Source organism: Amphiura filiformis, chromosome 18 (genome assembly GCF_039555335.1).
Source record: "Amphiura filiformis chromosome 18, Afil_fr2py, whole genome shotgun sequence".
In the NCBI taxonomy this organism is placed as follows: Eukaryota; Metazoa; Echinodermata; class Ophiuroidea; order Amphilepidida; family Amphiuridae; genus Amphiura; species Amphiura filiformis.
Genome location: NC_092645.1, coordinates 64,131,791 through 64,153,634, shown reverse-complemented (window position 1 = coordinate 64,153,634; position 21,844 = coordinate 64,131,791). Strand labels below are relative to the sequence as shown.

General features: G+C 39.6%; 1 protein-coding gene across 1 annotated transcript in view; it reads right to left on the bottom strand.

Moving 5' to 3' along the window:
* Positions 1–21,844, bottom strand: part of LOC140139304 (uncharacterized) — a 47,204-nt gene that overhangs the window by 17,937 nt on the left and 7,423 nt on the right. The window contains exons 2-8 of the mRNA XM_072161084.1: positions 17,325–17,566; positions 12,251–12,454; positions 11,034–11,160; positions 9,634–9,786; positions 8,426–8,598; positions 5,031–5,192; positions 4,038–4,144 (exon numbers count right to left, since the gene is read on the bottom strand). Of these exons, the coding sequence (XP_072017185.1) occupies positions 4,038–4,144; positions 5,031–5,192; positions 8,426–8,598; positions 9,634–9,786; positions 11,034–11,160; positions 12,251–12,454; positions 17,325–17,553 (1,155 nt within the window). The 5' untranslated portion in view covers positions 17,554–17,566. The remainder of the gene's footprint in view (positions 1–4,037; positions 4,145–5,030; positions 5,193–8,425; positions 8,599–9,633; positions 9,787–11,033; positions 11,161–12,250; positions 12,455–17,324; positions 17,567–21,844) is intronic.

Below are 21,844 nucleotides of genomic sequence, written 5' to 3'. Positions count from 1 at the left end.
CTTACCTTTGAGTTGACCACTGCTAGTAGGTGTATGTCATCAGTGACTGGTATATACTCCATGTGTGTGGGCCCATTGGTAGATAGGGTCTGGTACTCCCAGAACTGATTCCCTATTAATGGATATCTGACTTACCTTTGAGTTGACCACTGCTAGTAGGTGTATGTCATCAGTGACTGGTATATACTCCATGTGTGTGGGCCCATTGGTAGATAGGGTCTGGTACTCCCAGAACTGATTCCCTATTAATGGATATCTGACTTACCTTTGAGTTGACCACTGCTAGTAGGTGTATGTCATCAGTGACTGGTATATACTCCATGTGTGTGGGCCCATTGGTAGATAGGGTCTGGTACTCCCAGAACTGATTCCCTATTAATGGATATCTGACTTACCTTTGAGTTGACCACTGCTAGTAGGTGTATGTCATCAGTGACTGGTATATACTCCATGTGTGTGGGCCCATTGGTAGATAGGGTCTGGTACTCCCAGAACTGATTCCCTATTAATGGATATCTGACTTACCTTAGAGTTGACCACTGCTAGTAGGTGTATGTCATCTGTGACTGGTATATACTCTATGTGTGTGGGCCCATTGGTGGATAGGGTCTGGTACTCCCAGAACTGATTCACTGTTAATGGATATCTGACTTACCTTTGAGTTGACCACTGCTAGTAGGTGTATGTCATCTGTGACTGGTATATACTCCATGTGTGTGGGCCCATTGGTAGATAGGGTCTGGTACTCCCAGAACTGATTCCCTATTAATGGATATCTGACTTACCTTTGAGTTGACCACTGCTAGTAGGTGTAGGTCATCTGTGACTGGTATATACTCCATGTGTGTGGGCCCATTGGTAGATAGGGTCTGGTACTCCCAGAACTGATTCCCTGTTAATGGATATCTGACTTACCTTTGAGTTGACTACTGCTAGTAGGTGTATGTCATCTGTGACTGGTATATACTCCATGTGTGTGGGCCCATTGGTGGATAGGGTCTGGTACTCCCAGAACTGATTCCCTATTAGTGGATATCTGACTTACCTTTGAGTTGACCACTGCTAGTAGGTGTATGTCATCTGTGACTGGTATATACTCTATGTGTGTGGGCCCATTGGTAGATAGGGTCTGGTACTCCCAGAACTGATTCCCTATTAATGGATATCTGACTTACCTTTGAGTTGACCACTGCTAGTAGGTGTAGGTCATCTGTGACTGGTATATACTCCATGTGTGTGGGCCCATTGGTGGATAGGGTCTGGTACTCCCAGAACTGATTCCCTATTAATGGATATCTGACTTACCTTTGAGTTGACCACTGCTAGTAGGTGTAGGTCATCTGTGACTGGTATATACTCCATGTGTGTGGGCCCATTGGTAGATAGGGTCTGGTACTCCCAGAACTGATTCCCTATTAATGGATATCTGACTTACCTTTGAGTTGACCACTGCTAGTAGGTGTAGGTCATCTGTGACTGGTATATACTCCATGTGTGTGGGCCCATTGGTAGATAGGGTCTGGTACTCCCAGAACTGATTCCCTATTAATGGATATCTGACTTACCTTTGAGTTGACCACTGCTAGTAGGTGTAGGTCATCTGTGACTGGTATATACTCCATGTGTGTGGGCCCATTGGTAGATAGGGTCTGGTACTCCCAGAACTGATTCCCTGTTAATGGATATCTGACTTACCTTTGAGTTGACCACTGCTAGTAGGTGTATGTCATCTGTGACTGGTATATACTCCATGTGTGTGGGCCCATTGGTAGATAGGGTCTGGTACTCCCAGAACTGATTCCCTGTTAATGGATATCTGACTTACCTTTGAGTTGACCACTGCTAGTAGGTGTATGTCATCTGTGACTGGTATATACTCCATGTGTGTGGGCCCATTGGTAGATAGGGTCTGGTACTCCCAGAACTGATTCACTGTTAATGGATATCTGACTTACCTTTGAGTTGACCACTGCTAGTAGGTGTAGGTCATCTGTGACTGGTATATACTCCATGTGTGTGGGCCCATTGGTAGATAGGGTCTGGTACTCCCAGAACTGATTCACTATTAATGGATATCTGACTTACCTTTGAGTTGACCACTGCTAGTAGATGCATGTCATCTGTGACTGGTATATACTCCATGTGTGTGGGTCCATTGGTGGATAGGGTCTGGTACTCCCAGAACTGATTCCCTATTAATGGATATCTGACTTACCTTTGAGTTGACCACTGCTAGTAGGTGTATGTCATCAGTGACTGGTATATACTCTCTATGTGTGTGGGCCCATTGGTAGATAGGGTCTGGTACTCCCAGAACTGATTCCCTATTAATGGATATCTGACTTACCTTTGAGTTGACCACTGCTAGTAGGTGTATGTCATCTGTGACTGGTATATACTCCATGTGTGTGGGCCCATTGGTAGATAGGGTCTGGTACTCCCAGAACTGATTCCCTATTAATGGATATCTGACTTACCTTTGAGTTGACCACTGCTAGTAGGTGTATGTCATCTGTGACTGGTATATACTCCATGTGTATGGGCCCATTGGTAGATAGGGTCTGGTACTCCCAGAACTGATTCACTGTTAATGGATATCTGACTTACCTTTGAGTTGACCACTGCTAGTAGATGTATGTCATCTGTGACTGGTATATACTCCATGTGTGTGGGCCCATTGGTGGATAGGGTCTGGTACTCCCAGAACTGATTCCCTATTAATGGATATCTGACTTACCTTTGAGTTGACCACTGCTAGTAGGTGTATGTCATCTGTGACTGGTATATACTCCATGTGTGTGGGCCCATTGGTAGATAGGGTCTGGTACTCCCAGAACTGATTCACTGTTAATGGATATCTGACTTACCTTTGAGTTGACCACTGCTAGTAGATGTATGTCATCTGTGACTGGTATATACTCCATGTGTGTGGGCCCATTGGTAGATAGGGTCTGGTACTCCCAGAACTGATTCACTGTTAATGGATATCTGACTTACCTTTGAGTTGACCACTGCTAGTAGGTGTATGTCATCTGTGACTGGTATATACTCTATGTGTGTGGGCCCATTGGTGGATAGGGTCTGGTACTCCCAGAACTGATTCACTATTAATGGATATCTGACTTACCTTTGAGTTGACCACTGCTAGTAGATGCATGTCATCTGTGACTGGTATATACTCCATGTGTGTGGGTCCATTGGTGGATAGGGTCTGGTACTCCCAGAACTGATTCCCTATTAATGGATATCTGACTTACCTTTGAGTTGACCACTGCTAGTAGGTGTATGTCATCAGTGACTGGTATATACTCTATGTGTGTGGGCCCATTGGTAGATAGGGTCTGGTACTCCCAGAACTGACTCACTATTAATGGATATCTGACTTACCTTTGAGTTGACCACTGCTAGTAGGTGTATGTCATCTGTGACTGGTATATACTCCATGTGTGTGGGCCCATTGGTAGATAGGGTCTGGTACTCCCAGAACTGACTCACTATTAATGGATATCTGACTTACCTTTGAGTTGACCACTGCTAGTAGGTGCATGTCATCAGTGACTGGTATATACTCTATGTGTGTGGGCCCATTGGTAGATAGGGTCTGGTACTCCCAGAACTGATTCCCTATTAATGGATATCTGACTTACCTTTGAGTTGACCACTGCTAGTAGGTGTATGTCATCTGTGACTGGTATATACTCCATGTGTGTGGGCCCATTGGTAGATAGGGTCTGGTACTCCCAGAACTGATTCCCTATTAATGGATATCTGACTTACCTTTGAGTTGACCACTGCTAGTAGGTGCATGTCATCTGTGGCTGGTATATACTCCATGTGTGTGGGTCCATTGGTAGATAGGGTCTGGTACTCCCAGACCTGATTCACTATTAATGGATATCTGACTTACCTTAGAGTTGACCACTGCTAGTAGATGCATGTCATCTGTGACTGGTATATACTCCATGTGTGTGGGCCCATTGGTAGATAGGGTCTGGTACTCCCAGAACTGATTCACTATTAATGGATATCCGACATACCTTTGAGTTGACCACTGCTAGTAGGTGTATGTCATCTGTGACTGGTATATACTCCATGTGTGTGGGCCCATTGGTAGATAGGGTCTGGTACTCCCAGAACTGGTTCACTGTTAATGGATATCTGACTTACCTTTGAGTTGACCACTGCTAGTAGGTGTATGTCATCTGTGACTGGTATATACTCCATGTGTGTGGGCCCATTGGTAGATAGGGCCTGGTACTCCCAGAACTGATTCCCTATTAATGGATATCTGACTTACCTTTGAGTTGACTACTGCTAGTAGGTGTATGTCATCTGTGACTGGTATATACTCCATGTGTGTGGGCCCATTGGTAGATAGGGTCTGGTACTCCCAGAACTGATTCACTATTAATGGATATCTGACTTACCTTTGAGTTGACTACTGCTAGTAGGTGTATGTCATCTGTGACTGGTATATACTCCATGTGTGTGGGCCCATTGGTAGATAGGGTCTGGTACTCCCAGAACTGATTCCCTATTAATGGATGGTAAAAATATGTTGTAAATAGGCATGCTCACACATGGAAGGCTTTTTGCAACACGGTTTTCAAGGAAAAACGTCAGGAAATCTGCTCTGTGAACTGTCTTGAGATTCCGATCCCCGAGTTTGTTCCAAAATTGACCCAAGAAATCTAGGGAATACCGAGACCGGTAAGTGACCCGTGACAGGGTGACAGAACCGAGTCATCGAGGGAGCTTTTGGATAGCAAAACTTTAGGCCATGCCAAGTTTTCCTCCTCTGTTCAGAGAGTAATACTCATTAATTGTAGAATACTAAAGATAATTGGCTACAGCAAGAAATTGACCAATGAGATAGGGATTACCTAATAAATATTTATGAGTTGGAATATACATATATGGTCTCATCGTACGCTTGATCAGAGTACACTAGATAATTAGCTACAGCAAGAAACTGACCAATGAGATACCAGGATTACCTAATAAATATTCATGAGGTAGTATATAATTACCTTCCCACCAGTAGAGTGTTGATATGGTCTCATAGTACACTTGATCAGAGTATTCCAGATAATTGGCTACAGCAAGGAACTGATGACCGTATACCAACATAGACTCCACATGCACTGCAGCACTGCTAGGTAATGATTGTACCAGTGTCAACGCTGGTTTTCCTGAAAACCAAAGGATGTATACATTAAAGTTTGATCAGCTCGTAATAGGCGGCAAATGTTAGGCTTTTACCACTACGCTCAGTGGCGTACCCAACCCCGGGGGGCTGAAGAAAATGCAATTTTGCCGCCTCTTCCTCAACAGCCCAAAAAGGTTGACCCAATTTTTTTCTCAGTCGTTTGAAAAAGTGCAAAGAAAAAAAAAAACAAAAAACAAAAAACAAAAGGGGGTTTCAGGCGCAAGCGCCCTAAAAGTACCATTTATTTAAAAAAAATTATGCTTTTATCAATTTTTTTCCGCCCTTTTTTATTTAATAATTCTTTTTACCGCCCTCTTCGTTTTTGCCGCCCGTTTTTGCCGCCCCTTCATTTTGGCCGCCCCCTGCTTTTACCCCGGGGGGCTTGCGCCCCAAAGCCCCCCCAAAATACGCGCATGACTATGCTGAAAAGTAGTTGACCTGTCTGGTCTATATTTTGTGTGTTAAAGAAAATAGACAAAGGAAAGGACTTGGATTAACAATTTGTATTGGTTCTGGCGAGATGTCACAAGAAAATTCTCAAAATAAAATATTTTGATATTATTCGGTGACATTATAAGACCCCGCCGATTGTGAGCTGATCAAAGTAGGCCTATAGCTTGTATTAACATTCATAATAATTCCATGGGATGGGAAGGAAAGTAGTGGTTCCAGGGGGGTTTAGGGAGTGCCGCTGCCTGTATTTTTTGGCAAAATCATGTATTTTGGCCATCCTCGATCCGTGGCTGTGGGGGGAGGGTTACTTCATATACCTTGCACTACAGCTAGGTGCCAGCCTCAAGACTTTTTCAAGCTCTTGCTCCGGAGACCCCCATTTGAAGTTCCCAGAGCCGTTTGGCTAATATATTGGCTAATATTTCCTCCAAACAAAGTTTCAATTTGAGCTCCAGAAAATATTCACCAAAAGGGTACATGTACTGAATCTCTTTCCCATATACAACATCACAAAGATATATGAGCATGTCCAACTGTGACCAGATTTGATCTAATCGGATTTAAGTAGACAATAATGAAACAGATATAGGCCTAGGCAAAAAGTGAACAGAAAAAAACTAATAAAAAACATAAGGAAATGGACATATCCTCGTCGTCTGACATCACAACATCTGACGTCATCACAACATCTTCATTCAGATGCCTGACGAAGTCCGATGCTTTCGGACACAACGTAGCAAAGTGAGTTGCAAATCTTAGTTCCAGTATTTGATTTAATTTACAAAATAATGACATATAAAAGGTTCACAACTTTGTAACCAAGTATTCAAGAGACCTAGGGATTCAACATCAATAAGTGTAGGTACTGAGCAAGTCAGTAATGGTAGTAACTAGATTTTCTAATTTTCCGACTTTGGCCTGAGTGGATCAGATCAGGTCACATTGTGTATTACAAATCCGGAAAAAAAGTGTCACATATAGTGGACCAAAATGACATTTAAAATTGATCATGTTGATTGACTTCTTCCCTTGCAAATAGTGGTCTACTGGCTCCCAGACTAAACCACAGTATCAAAGTATAATCAAAGACAGAATTAGAAAGACTAAGTTTGTCTGCCAATCAAACTCGGGCATGGTTTCTTTACGAGTGTTGTGATGATCGACTTTTTGAACGCGTGTCTTATGGTTAATTTGGCACCTTCACAAATCATCCCAAAAGTTAGGCTTTAGTAGTAGGGAACTCTTTCCTGAAAACACCATGTCAAAAGTCGCTTTTTGCCTTGTAAAAAAGTTCCGTAATCTTTCGTCATTTTCTGTGATTCCTTTTCTCAGATTGGCACCGGATGAATCAACCTTCCTTTTTACACGCTACTAATTGATCAAGAGTAGTAGGGAGTTTGATTGAAAGTGATGTCAGATGGAAACTAGTCTTAAATTCAGTCTTTGATTATAGTAGAGATTTGTGCCAATATCAAAGTGACAGTCATCATCAGAAAACTGTGCAACAGTTATCTACATATATGGAAAAGTTAGGCCTACTTTCGTGCAGAAAAGATTTGACCAGTCAGCTATGCTATGAGCATGCACAATAATGACCTATCGTCATGCATGCATGCACGCACGCACGTCATGCATAGGGAGTTTATTGACAATCGATAAGCCCGGTAAATAGAAATCCGGGTTCGCCATGCTCGATAGTAGCTATCGGCCGATTCGTTGACCTATTTTAGGGCAAATGTCAACCAGTTCCCCTTATCCAATCAAAACAATTTTTATATCACTAGAATCCTTAGCTCAAGCAGGTCAATAAACCAACCGTGTTCTTAGAAAAAGTCCCGTCATTTTAATTGGCTGTTACATTTAACACAAGTAGCCCCGAAAAAAAGTGAAAAATTAGCACATTTTCCATTGACGGCACAGAATTTTGAGCGAAATAATAAGTTTTAAAGTTAAAAAGACTCCCTGTTCTCATGATCAGAAATTTTTGAAGTGAGGTTTTTATTGATAAAGATACTTTTAACATGCTAATTCCGGGCATGTTTGTGTAAATTTTATTAACACGTGAGCATCGTGCGGGTAGATAGAACAGCAGAGAGGGAATTCACCCATGATTTCGTGGTTAAGCAGCGTGCATGACAATCGCTGAGCAAATGCACTCAACTTTTCCATATGCCTCAAATGTAGCTATGCTCCTACAATCTTGGAATTAAGTCTTGTAACACTTGCGTGTAAAGAATAGAAAACTGTGCAATGTTGAGAAATGCCAATGTCTTCAGCGGTTTCCCAATGTGTTCCAACATTGATTGATGGGGAGAGGGGAAGGGTAAATTATTGTTGAAGATATGCCATTTTTGTTCCCAAACACAATATACAGTACCGTAAAACCCCGTCTACAAGCATATATAGTGTTTTTTATAAAAGCTGAATTAATTCAAGAAGCAAGCGTTAATATACCAATACAATAGATCGGTCTTAAAATAATACTTGTTTGTATATGCTTGGATCCGTAATTTATTTGCTCATACTCCATAATGGCGACTGGATTAATGTAGCTTTCATCAGAAGCACACTATATGCTTGTAGACGGGGTTTTACGGTATGTCATTTCCATGGTCAGAAGGAATTCTGCCCAGAATTTTGTTGGGTGCGCCAAGCGTTCCAAGTACTGTTTTTCAAGATTGTAACACCATAGGTTTCTGTCAATGTGCATAGGTGAATAATATGGCAGCAATTGGCTCCCTGACTAAACCATACTATCCTTACCCGTGTCAAAGTAGTAGAGATTTGTCCCGATATCGTAGTGTCCGTCATTATCAGAATACTGTGCGACAGCTACGTACAGCGTGTTATCCGCCTCAAATGTAGCTATGCTCTTAGCACCATAGGTTTCTACACTTGTGATAAAGTCAAAATGGGTATATAAAAACAGGTAGATTCTGCAAAGAACAAAAATAATACAGCGTCATTGGGCATGAAAAACCTCCATGTGTCATTAGCCCCGGAACATGTTTAAAGCAAAACCTCCCATGTAACCTGTTGGCAGTTTTGTTTTAAACATGTTCAGTGGCCACAAGTATGTAGGTTTTTCCTGCCAATGATATAGAACCATCTGAAGTAAATGGCCGGTGAATTGGGCTATTCCATTTAAAATTCATACACCCCCTGTGGAAGATATGACCTTAATCTTCCACACAGGGGGTGTGGATTTCAAATGGAGCTACCCATTCAGTGTCGTCTGCTCCAGAATGGGTTATTCCAGTTGAAATTCATATACCCCCTGTGGAAAACATGACCTTAATCTTCCACACAGGGAGTGTGAATTTCAAATGGAGCTACCCATTCAGTGTGGTCTCCTCCAAAATGGGTTATTCCAGTTGAAATTCATATACCCCCTGTGGAAAACATGACCTTAATCTTCCACACAGGGAGTGTGAATTTCAAATGGATCTACCCATTCAGTGTCGTCTGCTCCAGAATGGGTTATTCCAGTTGAAATTCATATACCCCCTGTGTAAGATATACCTTAATCTACCACACAGGGAGTGTGGATTTCAAATGGATCTACCCATTCAGTGTTGTCTCCTCCAAAATGGGTTATTACGGTTGAAATTCATACACCCCCTATGGAAGGTGTGACCTTAATCTTCCACACAAGAGGTTTGGATTACCCGAGCTGAATAGGAAACCCCATTTGAAATCTACACCCCCTGTGTAGGAGATTAAGGTCACAGTCTTCCATGGTGGTGTATGGATTTCAACTTGAATAGTCCATCAGTAAAACTGCATCTTGTTTGTAACCCATAAAGTGGATACTCGCATGTTTGTGTACACATGCATATTGACAGTCAAAATAACAATTTTGCCTGCTACAACATTTTTTCGACTTGAGCCATATTTGCAGAACATTTGGGTGTATTGGGTGCATCATGCAAGACATTTTGGTGTATCACTCCATTATACACTATACTTACTCAACATTGACTCTATAAGCCGCATGTAAATCCGTCATCATGTTAGCTACAGCCAGATATGCATCGCCCCCATAATCAAAGAATTCCATGTCAGATACACCTTTGGTTTCAAGCTGCATAAAGAACTGGACAGAGGGAGTGCCATGATCAAACCTAAAAATGGTGAGAGAAATCATCAAAGAACAGATGTGATATTATTTATATTGGGCTTTAAAGCGATACAACAATGTACAGTTTTTGCAAAGTACTCCGATGCAATACCATTAATTGCGTGTCACCATGGACAGCACTGTCACACATGTCCAGTGGCGTAGCATGGGTCATCAAATTAGGGGGGGGGGGGGGCACCGGGTCTGATTGGAGGGCCTCAAGCCATTTTTTGGCAATTTTACTATGGGATTTTCTAAATTTTGAGATCGATTGGGGGGCATATGCTCAGTGCCGTAGCACGGTCGAAAAATGTGGGGCGGCCATCACAAATATGGGGCGGCCAAATTACAAATCTTTGCCCATATTGAAATAAAGATACAAAGAAAAACATAACAAATTTCTCAAAAAGTGGGGCGGCCATGGCATCCCCAGCCGCCCCGCTTGCTACGGTCCTGCATGTGCCCCATGCACCAATGACGCTACGCCACTGCACATGTCATAACACAATTACAAGCACCGTGCCAGCTCACAGGAGATTTTATAAACAAGTTGAATGATGGTTGGTATTGTAAAGATCTAGAATTGAAAATTATGTGATGTTCTGTTAGAAACATTTAAAAAAATGATCATATCAAACAATCGTGGCTTAAATTGTTATTTTACCACATAGCAAAAGCCTAATATAAATAATAATAATGAATGGCTCATGTGATACAAGAATATATTCAACATTTGTGTGTAAATTCTGGCGTGTTTCAGAGACATTTGGATGCATTTCTCAGACATTTGGACGCATTTCTCAGACATTTGGGCACCTTTAGGTGTAAATTTGGGTTATTTCAGAGACATTTGGGTGCATTTGACAGACATTTGGGCGCAATTCGGAGACATTTGGGCAATTTAGCAAACATTTGTGCACATTTGCGAGACAAATATGTAGGTGCATTTTGCAGACATTTGGGTGCATTTTGCAGACATTTGGGCACATTTGAGTGTATTTTGGAGACATTTGGGCGCACTGAGACAAATATTTAGGTGCATTTTGCAGACATTTGGGCGCAATTCGGAGACATTTGGGGAATTTCGTAAACATTTGGGCACATTTGCGAGACAAATATGTAGGTGCATTTGAAAGACATTTGGGTGCATTTTGCAGTCATTTGGGTGTATTTCTGAGACATTTGGGCAATTTTGCAGACAAATATTTAGGTGCATTTGCAAGACATTTGGGTGTACATTTCACTAGTTACCGATAAATATTGGACATGCCGATGTATAGGTTGGAAGCAAATTGTTGGTTGGCAACGGCAATGTAGATGTAGTTTCCAACAAGATGACTAGAGATATCAGAGAGGCCGGATGTTGGGATTGATAGTCCTGAAAAAAAAGATACAAAAGTGATAAATCAACTGGATTAATTGACCTCAAGGTAGGTTTAGCTTTTCCTGGCCCCTGGGCAAGGCAACGTGATTGTACCCCCTTGTCCCTCTTGCTCTCCAGATTGATGTGCAACCAACGGCATCCCACCCTACCACTGTCACCCCCCCTGTTTTTTTCAATAATTCTTGCTTCAAGTTGCTTAAAAGGGCATTTAAGTGATCCACAGCCTCATCCCCCACTTTTCTCAAAAAAGTTGAGATTTTTATATCACTGGAAACCTCTGGCTACATAATGTTTATGTACAAAATATTTCTTGCAGATTAATTAGTTTAGCAAAGATATCGTGAAATTTGAATTTCGTTCTGGTGCACCAGAACGAAATTACAACGCATTGTCTATGGAGCAGTGTAATACACATAATCATGCATAACTTCGCGAACACAAAATCGCAATCAACTGAAATTTTGGGAATAGGTTTTTTTTTGTGGATATCTAATGAAAAATGACATAAATAGAGGATGCTAGGATCACGAAATACTCCTTTAAGTATCCTTATGGACTACCTTCAGAGAAACGAGGAAGGGGCTGGGTGGTCATCTTTTGTACGATTACATTAATGACTTTCCCCATTCCCAACCCCGGGGAAACATTGAGGGCATCTTATACCCACTAATGTGACGTATAGACCCAAACACACGTCACATACACAAACCCACCCAATATGCGACTTGACCTTGACGACGTTTGAAAAACGGCTTCAAAATCAAAATTTTGGCCTACATTTTCCCCCTCCCCTCACGATGTGGGTTATGGCGGATATTTGTAATGAGTGAATTTTGTCTGCAGCTTACGGAACTAGTGATGTAATGAAAGATCAAGCACAATTATCAATAATATTATCATCATATCCTATGTTTTCAAAAATGCTGATATATATATTCATCTAATCTTTTAATTCTTTTGAGGAGTGTAATTAACCAATTAGGGGCGCTGTAAGAATGATCCCCTATAGGAGTGTAATTAACCAATTAGGAATTAGGGTGCTGTAAGAAAGGCCTATCAATTAGATTATCCCATATACTCTTACCTGTATCTAGGAATGTTTGTAGACCGGCATCATACTTGAATATTACAGCCTGTGCATCATAACTGCCATCGTCTCCTCGTGATTTACCAACAATAAGATAACTATCCCCTCCCACATAGAAGTGTTCTATAACAGTAGTTCCATTGTACTCTATCACTGGTAGTGATTCTAATTGCCATGTCAGCACAAATTCAGGATCCGAGACTAGAATGACAAAATCAAGAAACGAAATTACTGAAAACTTTATTTCTTAAGGGATCTAAAATGAGCATTTATTATGTTTAGACAGTATTTTTTGTGGGACATGAGAGCACATCAGACATAGCGAATTGCATTCTGAATACGAAGAATGTCTTTCAGATATCAAATAATTTTCATTTTTTGATAATCACGATATAATACAAATTTTATGACAAATTATTAAAATTTGATATTTTTCACATTTTTGATTTTATAAATCTAATGATATATTCTTAAAGTGTATGTAGCTGGGAGGAAAAGCCGACGATCAATTGAAAGTTTTGACCTTTCATATTGAAGATATGGATTTTTTTCCCAAAAGACCTAATTTTTTGGTGTTTTGGGAAAAGAAATCCATATCTTCAATATGAAAGATCAAAATTTTCAATTGATCGTCGGCTTTTCATCCCACCTACATACACTTTAAGTATAAATCATCAGATTTATAAAGTTTACTTCAAATACTGTTAAATATCAAAATATCAATTTTAATGATTTGCCATAAAATGTGTATTAAATTGCAATTTCAAAAATCAAAATTATTTGATATCAGAATGACATTCTTCATATTCAGAATGCAATTCGATTTGTCTGATGTGCTCTAATGTCCCACAATAAATACTGTCCAAACGTTCATACCCCAGCCCTTAACTTTTTGTCACGTTGACAAGGTATCTGAATTTTTCTGAAAATATATTGTTAAACACTACACAGACATTGGGCTATTCCATCAAAATTTAACGTCAGTTCAGTTCAGTTTCAAGTTCCATCCGTACAAATAATTACAATATAAAAAAGCATAATATGGTGAAAATGATGATGCCACTGAAACGCAGGGTGTGTTTTTGTGGCACCCTTTACTTAGTATAAAATAATATATGATAAACAAAATTATAGAAGGATAATAAATACACATATAAATATAGGGGAAAGTGGGGTAATCCCGGGCACCTTTCGTTAAGGCTACACAGGTACAAGATTAAATTAATTAGTAACCAGTTTTTAATAACTCAACATCTATAGTTAATAAGTTATAATTATAAAACAAAATGGTAAAAAATGATGGGGTAATGCCGGACACGGGGTAATCCCGGACACATAATTTTTGCTAAGAGGGAAAGTGGATTAGGATGATAATCCCCTAGAATATATTAGGTACTTCTGTTACCTCAAGCATACAACTATGGGGGCTGTTGTTGTGGTCTATATTTTCGAAATAACAAGTGTCCGGCATTACCCCATCTGTATAGAGACGCATGTGTGTCCGGCATTACCCCTCAGGGTCCCGATTTATTTTTTCAGTGCTTGTTCTACTAATCCAGTTTAAGATACCGAAATTCATACATCCAGCTAACAATCAAGTATCAAACATAATTTTCACCCATACCGTACTTTATCTTTACCCTTGTCGCATTAACTGTCACCCAGCTAATAAATCACTTTTCAGATAAAAAGTCAAAAATTACAATTTCTGTTTTTTCGTAATTGTCACAAAGAAAGACGAGACCCAAAGCGCTGGTAGTAGTACACGTCAGGTACACCTCGAGGTAGCTAATACCCTAAGGTAGTATAATAGTGCCACCCTTCTCCGTTTAGCTGCAATCGATGTGTCCGGGATTCCCCACAGTCCGGCATTACCCCACTTTCCCCTAAGATGTGCCTTGTGGGTTATAGTAACCATAGTAAATCTGTAAAGATGGTGAAAATAACCAAACCTACAAAAATGAGTTGTAAAATCCTGTTATAATAGTAGTTCAGGCACATGGCATAAGTGGGTATTTCTCTGAAAAGGTGTACTATTGGAAGATAGGCAAATATGAATTTGAAAATGATTATAAAAATGTTTCCTTTACATATCTGTAAGGATGAAGTCTCTAGTGCATGAAAACAATATTTGGCGCAATCTTTAGGGCGCCCTCTATATTATAGAGGGCGTAATCTGCAGGTTGTGCCAGGTGAGCATCATCTCCGTCACATTTAGGCCAAAAAGGAAAAAGGACAAAAAATTGTTAAAACTCTTAATTATGAGTTTTATGGATAACTTGTAAGTTGCTTGATTCATGTTTGCTTTTTCATTAAAAAAATATGATTTTGTACTTTCGTCATTTAGTTGGGACAATGAGAGGCAGGCTGTACGGAAAATGTCATGTCTGTTAGTATTTTTTTTATACAAACTTAAGTATATTCATAATTTTGCTTAAGTTGAAATAACTAAATAAATTTCTATTGACATAGTAAACCCATACAATATCAATTACATTTCCAAATAGTAAATTCCATGTTGTCTGGGTCAAAGGTCAAATAAAGGTCAACAACATGATATTTCTACACAAATTCCTATAGAGAATCATCTCCGTCACTGACATTTGATTTCAGTAATGTTTTCACACTACTTGAAAATGAAATTCATACAGATGAGAAGGTTTAGAATTGGTAAGCATTTTCTGATAAACTAAACTGGACTTCGCTGTATCTCAAGATCCAGTGATGTGATGGAGATGATGGTGATGTGACGGAGATGATATTTCTACACGAATTCCTATAGAGAATCATCTCCGCCACGGCAAATTGTGACGCCAACTGATGTAGCGGAGATGATGGTTCAGACATTGCTTACGATTAATAGCAGGGTTAAGCTTACCCACGTGTTACATATCATCACAACAGCTTGTGGGACATATTCAACCATCATTATTTTCCGGAAAAATTCAACAATAAGACTTATATCAAATTGATCAGAAACGTTTGGAGATGATGTTGAATAAAGGTATGCGCGTGTATACTTGAAGATACCCTCAAAATTGGCAGGAAAAGAGTGTAATCTGCACGTTCGCCGTATCGTTGAAAAACGAAGTCTGTAAAAGGCAGCGTACAGGGTCAAATTATTGACCTCTGATATTTGGTCTTCACCTCCAGCCGTTTTGATGCCAATGTGACGGCAATGATGCAAAACCAAGGGACAGCAATTTTTTGACATTATTCCATAAAATTGACTTTAGAAGTGGTTTTAAGCATTTAAACCTTCTTAGACATGATATTTACCCCAGTCAGTGGTAATTTTCACTTCCCACACTTGCTCACAAAAATACTACAAAATCACTAAAATTCGGTGCGTGACATCGGGACATGGGGTTTTCAGGGGGGGCGTCAGATATTGAAGAATTTTTGACTCCAAGAAATTAATTTTTCCCCACTTGGATGTTCTTAACTATTTTTATACATACAAAAGTCTGTGACTAAGCCAAAAAAGAAAAAAAAAATCCGCTTTTAAAACTTTTATGAGCGCCGAAAGTCATGGGACTTAAAAGTTCCCTTTTCAGAGAATCACCCAAGTATTTATACAATAATAACAAAATTGTATTTTGCCAGTGATAGCATAAGCATATTGCACATGCACTTGAAACAAGTCTATATAATGAGCAAAATTATAACCTATATAACAGGCAACTATTAAACAAAGATAATTGCATTGATAATGGTGTATAGTTCTGCAATGCTGAAATGTGATGCGATCAAGCAAAATCAGTCGGAACTCAGAGATATTAAATTTTCAGTTTCTTACAGTATAGTAAAACATTTACAAAGCTGCATTTTCCAGAAAACACCATTGAAATTGAACAACCAGTTCCAAAGATATGAGCAATTAAATAGTTTCCAAAACAAGAGGAAGCAAGAGGAAATATTTCCTTTGTTTGGCTATATATCTCAAAATTTCCGAGTTCCGACTGATTTTGCTTGATCGCATCACAAATTGTAAGTGATAATCTGCCTACAAGGCCAAACTTCTTCCATAAGGGGCTGTGCAATAATTATGAGCCCTGGGGAGGGTAAAATTGGGGGTGGGGATGAAATTTTTGGTGAGCCAAAAGGGGGTGGGGGCAACCAATTTTGTTGGCAAGCCGAGAGGGGGGGGGCAAGCGATTTTTGGCACACATTCTTGGGACGCCTTTTAAATAAAATGCTCTAAAAGGCTTAGGAAACCATACGGAAACACTTAAATATGCAAATATTCCTGCTCGCTGCGCTCGCAACATGTACGAGGGGGTATCAAAAAGTTTTAGAAATCGTCCAGAAGTGAAAGAGCTATATCAATGAAATTTTGACAGTCTCATAGGTATGTTTACTTTTTTTTACAGGAGCTAGATGTCACTACCTGCCTATGTAACCGCATAACCAGCAAAATGGAGAAAATTGAGGCATGCAGCATGATTAAGTTCCATTTTAAGGGTTACAGTGCCCAGAAAATCTGTGATAAAATAAAATTCCTTTTCCAAAAGCGACAGTGATATATCACAATCACCACCGAAGATAACTTTCATTTCATCATCAATTTTCTAGGCACTGCAACCCTTCAAAAGCAGGATCTTAATAATGCTGCTTGCCTCAATTTTCTCAATCTTGCAGTTTATGCGCAGTAACTGGGGCAGCAGGTTATTGGCATCTAGTGCCACCTGTAAAAAAAGTAAACATACCTATGAGACCATTTTTGGACCATAATGTACATAAGGACCAGTGATTACACTGTCAAAATTTCATTGATATAGCTCTTTCACTTCTGGGCGATTTCTAAAACTTTTTGATACCCCCTCGTATATAGACCATTTAAGGTTTGCAAATTGGGATCCCAAAATTTGGCATGTGCAGGGGGGGGCAAAGATTTTGTGGCGGGCCGAGAGGGGGGGGGGGGCAAGCAATTTTTGGCGGGCAGAGAGGGGGGGCAAGCGATTTTTGGCAAGCCGTTTGGAAATTTTATCCCCCGGGCCGGGGGCACATAATTATTGCACAGCCCCTAAGAGGTGTATGAATTTCAACTTGAATATCCCAATAAGCTTACCTTCTGCTTGTCTCTTTTTCCGTTGGTGTCGTCCAAAGCTTTTGTGGAGGGCATCTTCAAATTCTGTGATCTTTGCATCCAAGAAGCTGCTTACATCTCTAGACAAAGCATCAGATGCATCTCCATGCATATCCAATGACACTGAATGACACAGGTCAAAGGTCAGCAAGGCCAAGCAGATAATTGACCCTATTGAGAGGACTAGCTTATGTGGTAGGGTGGAATTCATGTTGACTTCTGCACTGCAGATATAAAAGGGAAACAAGACCATAATATTACATATACTGTGCAAGGGCAATAACCCGGGGCAATAACAGCCCACCTCTGTCAACTGTAGACAACCAGATTCTATTTTATTTGTTAAAAAATTGAATTGTATATAATTTTCATGACCATACTTGGAATCAGCATGAAAAATGCATTAAAATGATAAGGGCCTACAAGCAGGCCCGTACACAGGATTTTTTTGGGGGGGGGGGGGGCGAATTTGCAACAGTCGACTTTTGTCAAAAGGGGGCAATTTTATGAAAAGTGAACTTTCTTCCCAAAATGTGGAGCTTTTTTGACCAAAAAAGCTCCAAAAACCTGATTTTTTGCTTGCTACGCACGCTCGCAAATTGTGATATTTTTGGGAGTTTTAGTATACTTTTGCAAATTTGGGGGTGGGGTGGGGGGGGGGGTGGCAGGCCCCTGCGTACGGGCCTGCCTACAAGCCTAGTATTGGTTAATTCCAGCTTTGGGCGCGTTCCAGCTTTTGATATCTCAAAGACTTCATGCATGTTGAAGCTATATGGCCTATGGCTAGTATGCACAGCATTACTTGACAGTTTCACAAGTGACCAATACAATAGATACAGTTCGGAGGTTAATCAATATTCTTTGTCATGCAATATGCATATTGCATTGGTTGAAGGAATTTCGGCACAAATTGACTTCCGGTAGAGAAACCCTAAATCCGCGTATTGACCATGTGAAACATAACTTCTTACACCATTTTGTCGGAGGGCGGGGGGGTTCAGATTGGCAATGACAAAATATACCCAGTGGCATTAGTTCGGCCCAATTTTTACTGGACATCTGGGCACACCCCTCAATTTCAGTTTCATACTATTTGAACATGTTGAAGTGAAAGTTGATACACATTATAAAGTGGGTTCATTCTGCACAAAGTGCGCTAAGGGAGTGTTCATAAATACTTTGGTGGGGGTTGGAAAAGTTGGAACCTCGGACGTCAAAATTTCTAAAAAGGGTGGATTTTTTTATCCCTTTTATGGTCTAAATTTTTTGATCCCCCTTCATGTCCTAAAAAGAAACCAAAAATATACATCATTATTAACAGTGGCATAGATTTATTTTTGACATGAAGAACATTTCTTGAAGTCCAGTGAATCCAGCACCTTTTGCCGACAAAGTTTTTCGCGCGCAAAAAAATTGCCATATTGAAGCTAAACTGGTGAAATATAGTACAAAACTGGAATTTGCGCAAAGCGCAAAAAATTGCACTTTTTATTTTAAAATGACCAAATATGTGGTTAATTTTGGTTAGAAACCCATATACAGACATCAACATTGGGAGGATTGTATGGACCATCCCCCTTATCAAAAATAGGGGGGGGGGGGTTATCCCTCATCCCCCGGGATCTACCCCTACATATATATGGTCATTACCGTAACTCATTAGCCTAAAATTATACCGTTTGGAGTTATTACTCATTGGAGTCATAGTGTTACACCCAAATTGTAAAGTGCACATATTTTGTTGATTTGTATCTTGAGAGCACACAAAAATTTTGGAATGTACATATGCATACCTTACGAAAAGCTAAAAGGTTGATCAAAAAAAAGGCTCGCGGGCAGAGTTTAAGCCTATCAAAATCGAAAATCTTACACTAAATGACTAAATTTCACGCCTAAGTTTAACACTAGAATTTGAAAAAAAAAATACAGTAACAAGCACTACAATTTTTCCTGACATTTACTGAAAAAATGAAAATGATTGCTTTTCATTTGGCCGAGAAAATTAATTTTACATTGAAAAGGTGTAACTAAAAATTTAGCTCATTTCAACACCAAATTCGATCGTTTGTATTGCCTCATTAAATGACTGAGTGAGCCTTGCATAACAAAAGAATCGGTTGTCCAGGATGCTAACTGAATATTAATGGTGTAAGGCCCATGAAATTTATGCAGGTTAAAATCTGTTTGTCAAATGTTTTGTGGAAAATCAGCCACCCCTCACAAATTTTGGTACAGTCCAGTGAGTTGTGAAGATGCTGAAATTGTGATGTCATCACTCTACTGAATGGCATCACTGATTACATTTCGTCCTTGCATTACAGGTATGTGCAAATTATTTGATTATTTTAATTAAAGTGGTTTAAATGTGATCCTTATCATCAAAATGGATAAGGATATTCTGAAAGATGATTTTGAACTATTGATATGGTAAATTTGGAAGCATAGTATGTCAGTACTGATATATCTATTTCAAAGTGTTTAGAAGTTTATGTTTGCTACATTATAACTTACGTTGGAAGTTGATCACTCATGATTAAGTCTCAGGACCAAAAGTATAAAAGAAATATTATTAACTTCTGTAAGTCATTTCATGTTAGTTAGAAGACCAGTAGTCATGGTAATAATATGAACATCACATGTAGGCCTTATAACATGCTAGGGCTCTTGATAGAGTATTAAATACACAGGCCTAATATTTAAGAAAACTAATAACTATGCAAAGTTACTTAATAAGATTGGATTTTAACGACCAGTTGATATAGATATTTTGGGCCAATATCAAATTGTGAGTTTCCATTATGGTGAAAGCAAAACTTAGTAAAGTAATGTGAAACATAAAAATATGGTATTATTAGATAGGTGTGGTTACTGCCACATAGGAGTAAATTGGGAGTATTAAGCACCCAAAATTAGGTGTATTATCTAAGGAATTGCATAGTGAAGCACCAGTAAAACAGAATAGTGCTGCCACTTAATACACCCAAGGTGCATTGTTACACGCAGAAAGTATTAAGAGTAGCCCAAGGTCTTTCTATTGTAGCTTTCAGAAGTTAGAAATCTCCTTTTCTGGCAAGATAATTGTATCAAAACATTGGTTGGCTATTTTGAAAAGAACCTTCAGAACCTTCAGAATGCTTATCCTGCACGAAAACGCCTGGTGTGGCTATCTAAACATGCAGCGTTGTCATGCATGCAGCTGACTAATTAAAGTGAGCCTTCCTAGAGAGTTCTTCGAGGTCAATATTGTCAAGTTGAGATCTGAAATACTTCAGGTTTTCTGTTGTCTTCACGTCAGCGGGTAAGAGGTTCCATTCCGGAATGGTGTATGGGTAGAGTGCATGTTTATAACAGTCTTTGTTGACATTGATTCTTTTGAGATTATTTGGGTGATTATTTCTGGTTGATCTGCCAATTTGGTCTTTAGGTGTGAACTTGCGGTTGGTAATATTTGATGGTGCCAATGAGTTGAATTCTTTGAAGATGATGGCGAGACGAGCCAGGTTTTCCCATTTTAGTTCACGGAGGAGATGAGTGACACTGGTTTCACGCTTGTAGGCATTACAGAAAAAGCGTGTCGCTCTGCGCTGTACCTTTTCAACTGTTTCAATGTGGGTGTGTTTGTGGGGGTCCCAAATACTGCTGCAGTACTCAAGTTTGGGACGAACTAATGTCTTATAGGCAGTGGCTTTGGTCTTTTCGTCGCAGCATCTCAGGTTTCTCTTCAGAAGGCCAAGGATCTTATTTGCCCCGGCAGTAACTTGATTGATGTGCTTGGACCAAGAAAGATCTTTTGACAATTCCACTCCTAAGTAAGGATGGTGATCAGTTTCTTGTAAGATGGAATTTCCCATTTTGTATTGTTGGATGACTGGTTTCTTCTTGTGTGACATATGCATGGTGAAGCATTTTGAAGTATTGAAGCTCATTTGCCAAGTTTGTTCCCAGTTGCACAATGAATCAATATCTTTTTGTAAAATGTCACAATCACTTTGGGATGAAACTTCGCGATAGAGTATGCAATCATCCGCAAATAAGCGTACTTGAGAGTTTACAGAATCCGGGAGGTCGTTAATGTACATAAGGAACAATAACGGGCCTAATACTGTTCCTTGGGGAACTCCAGAAGTAACGGGGGAATTGGCAGACTTTTCACCATCTATGATGACTGTCTGCTGACGTTGTGTGAGGAAACTATCAATCCAGTCTTTAATGTTATTTCTGATGCCGATATGATGTAACTTAGCGAGTAAGCGTTTGTGAGGGACCATGTCGAACGCTTTGCTGAAATCCATTATGATGAGATCAACTTGACTTCTTCTATCAAGAATTTGCGCGAGGTCTTCAGTTAACGCTGCCAGCTGAAAAGAGGTTTTTCTAGTCAAAGAAGAGATTTGCATTTTATCCTACCATGACTAGATAAATTTATAACTAAAGAAATATTATTTAGAAAATTAATGAACATGAAGAAACAAAATGTAAACCTGTCCTTCCTAATTTAAAGA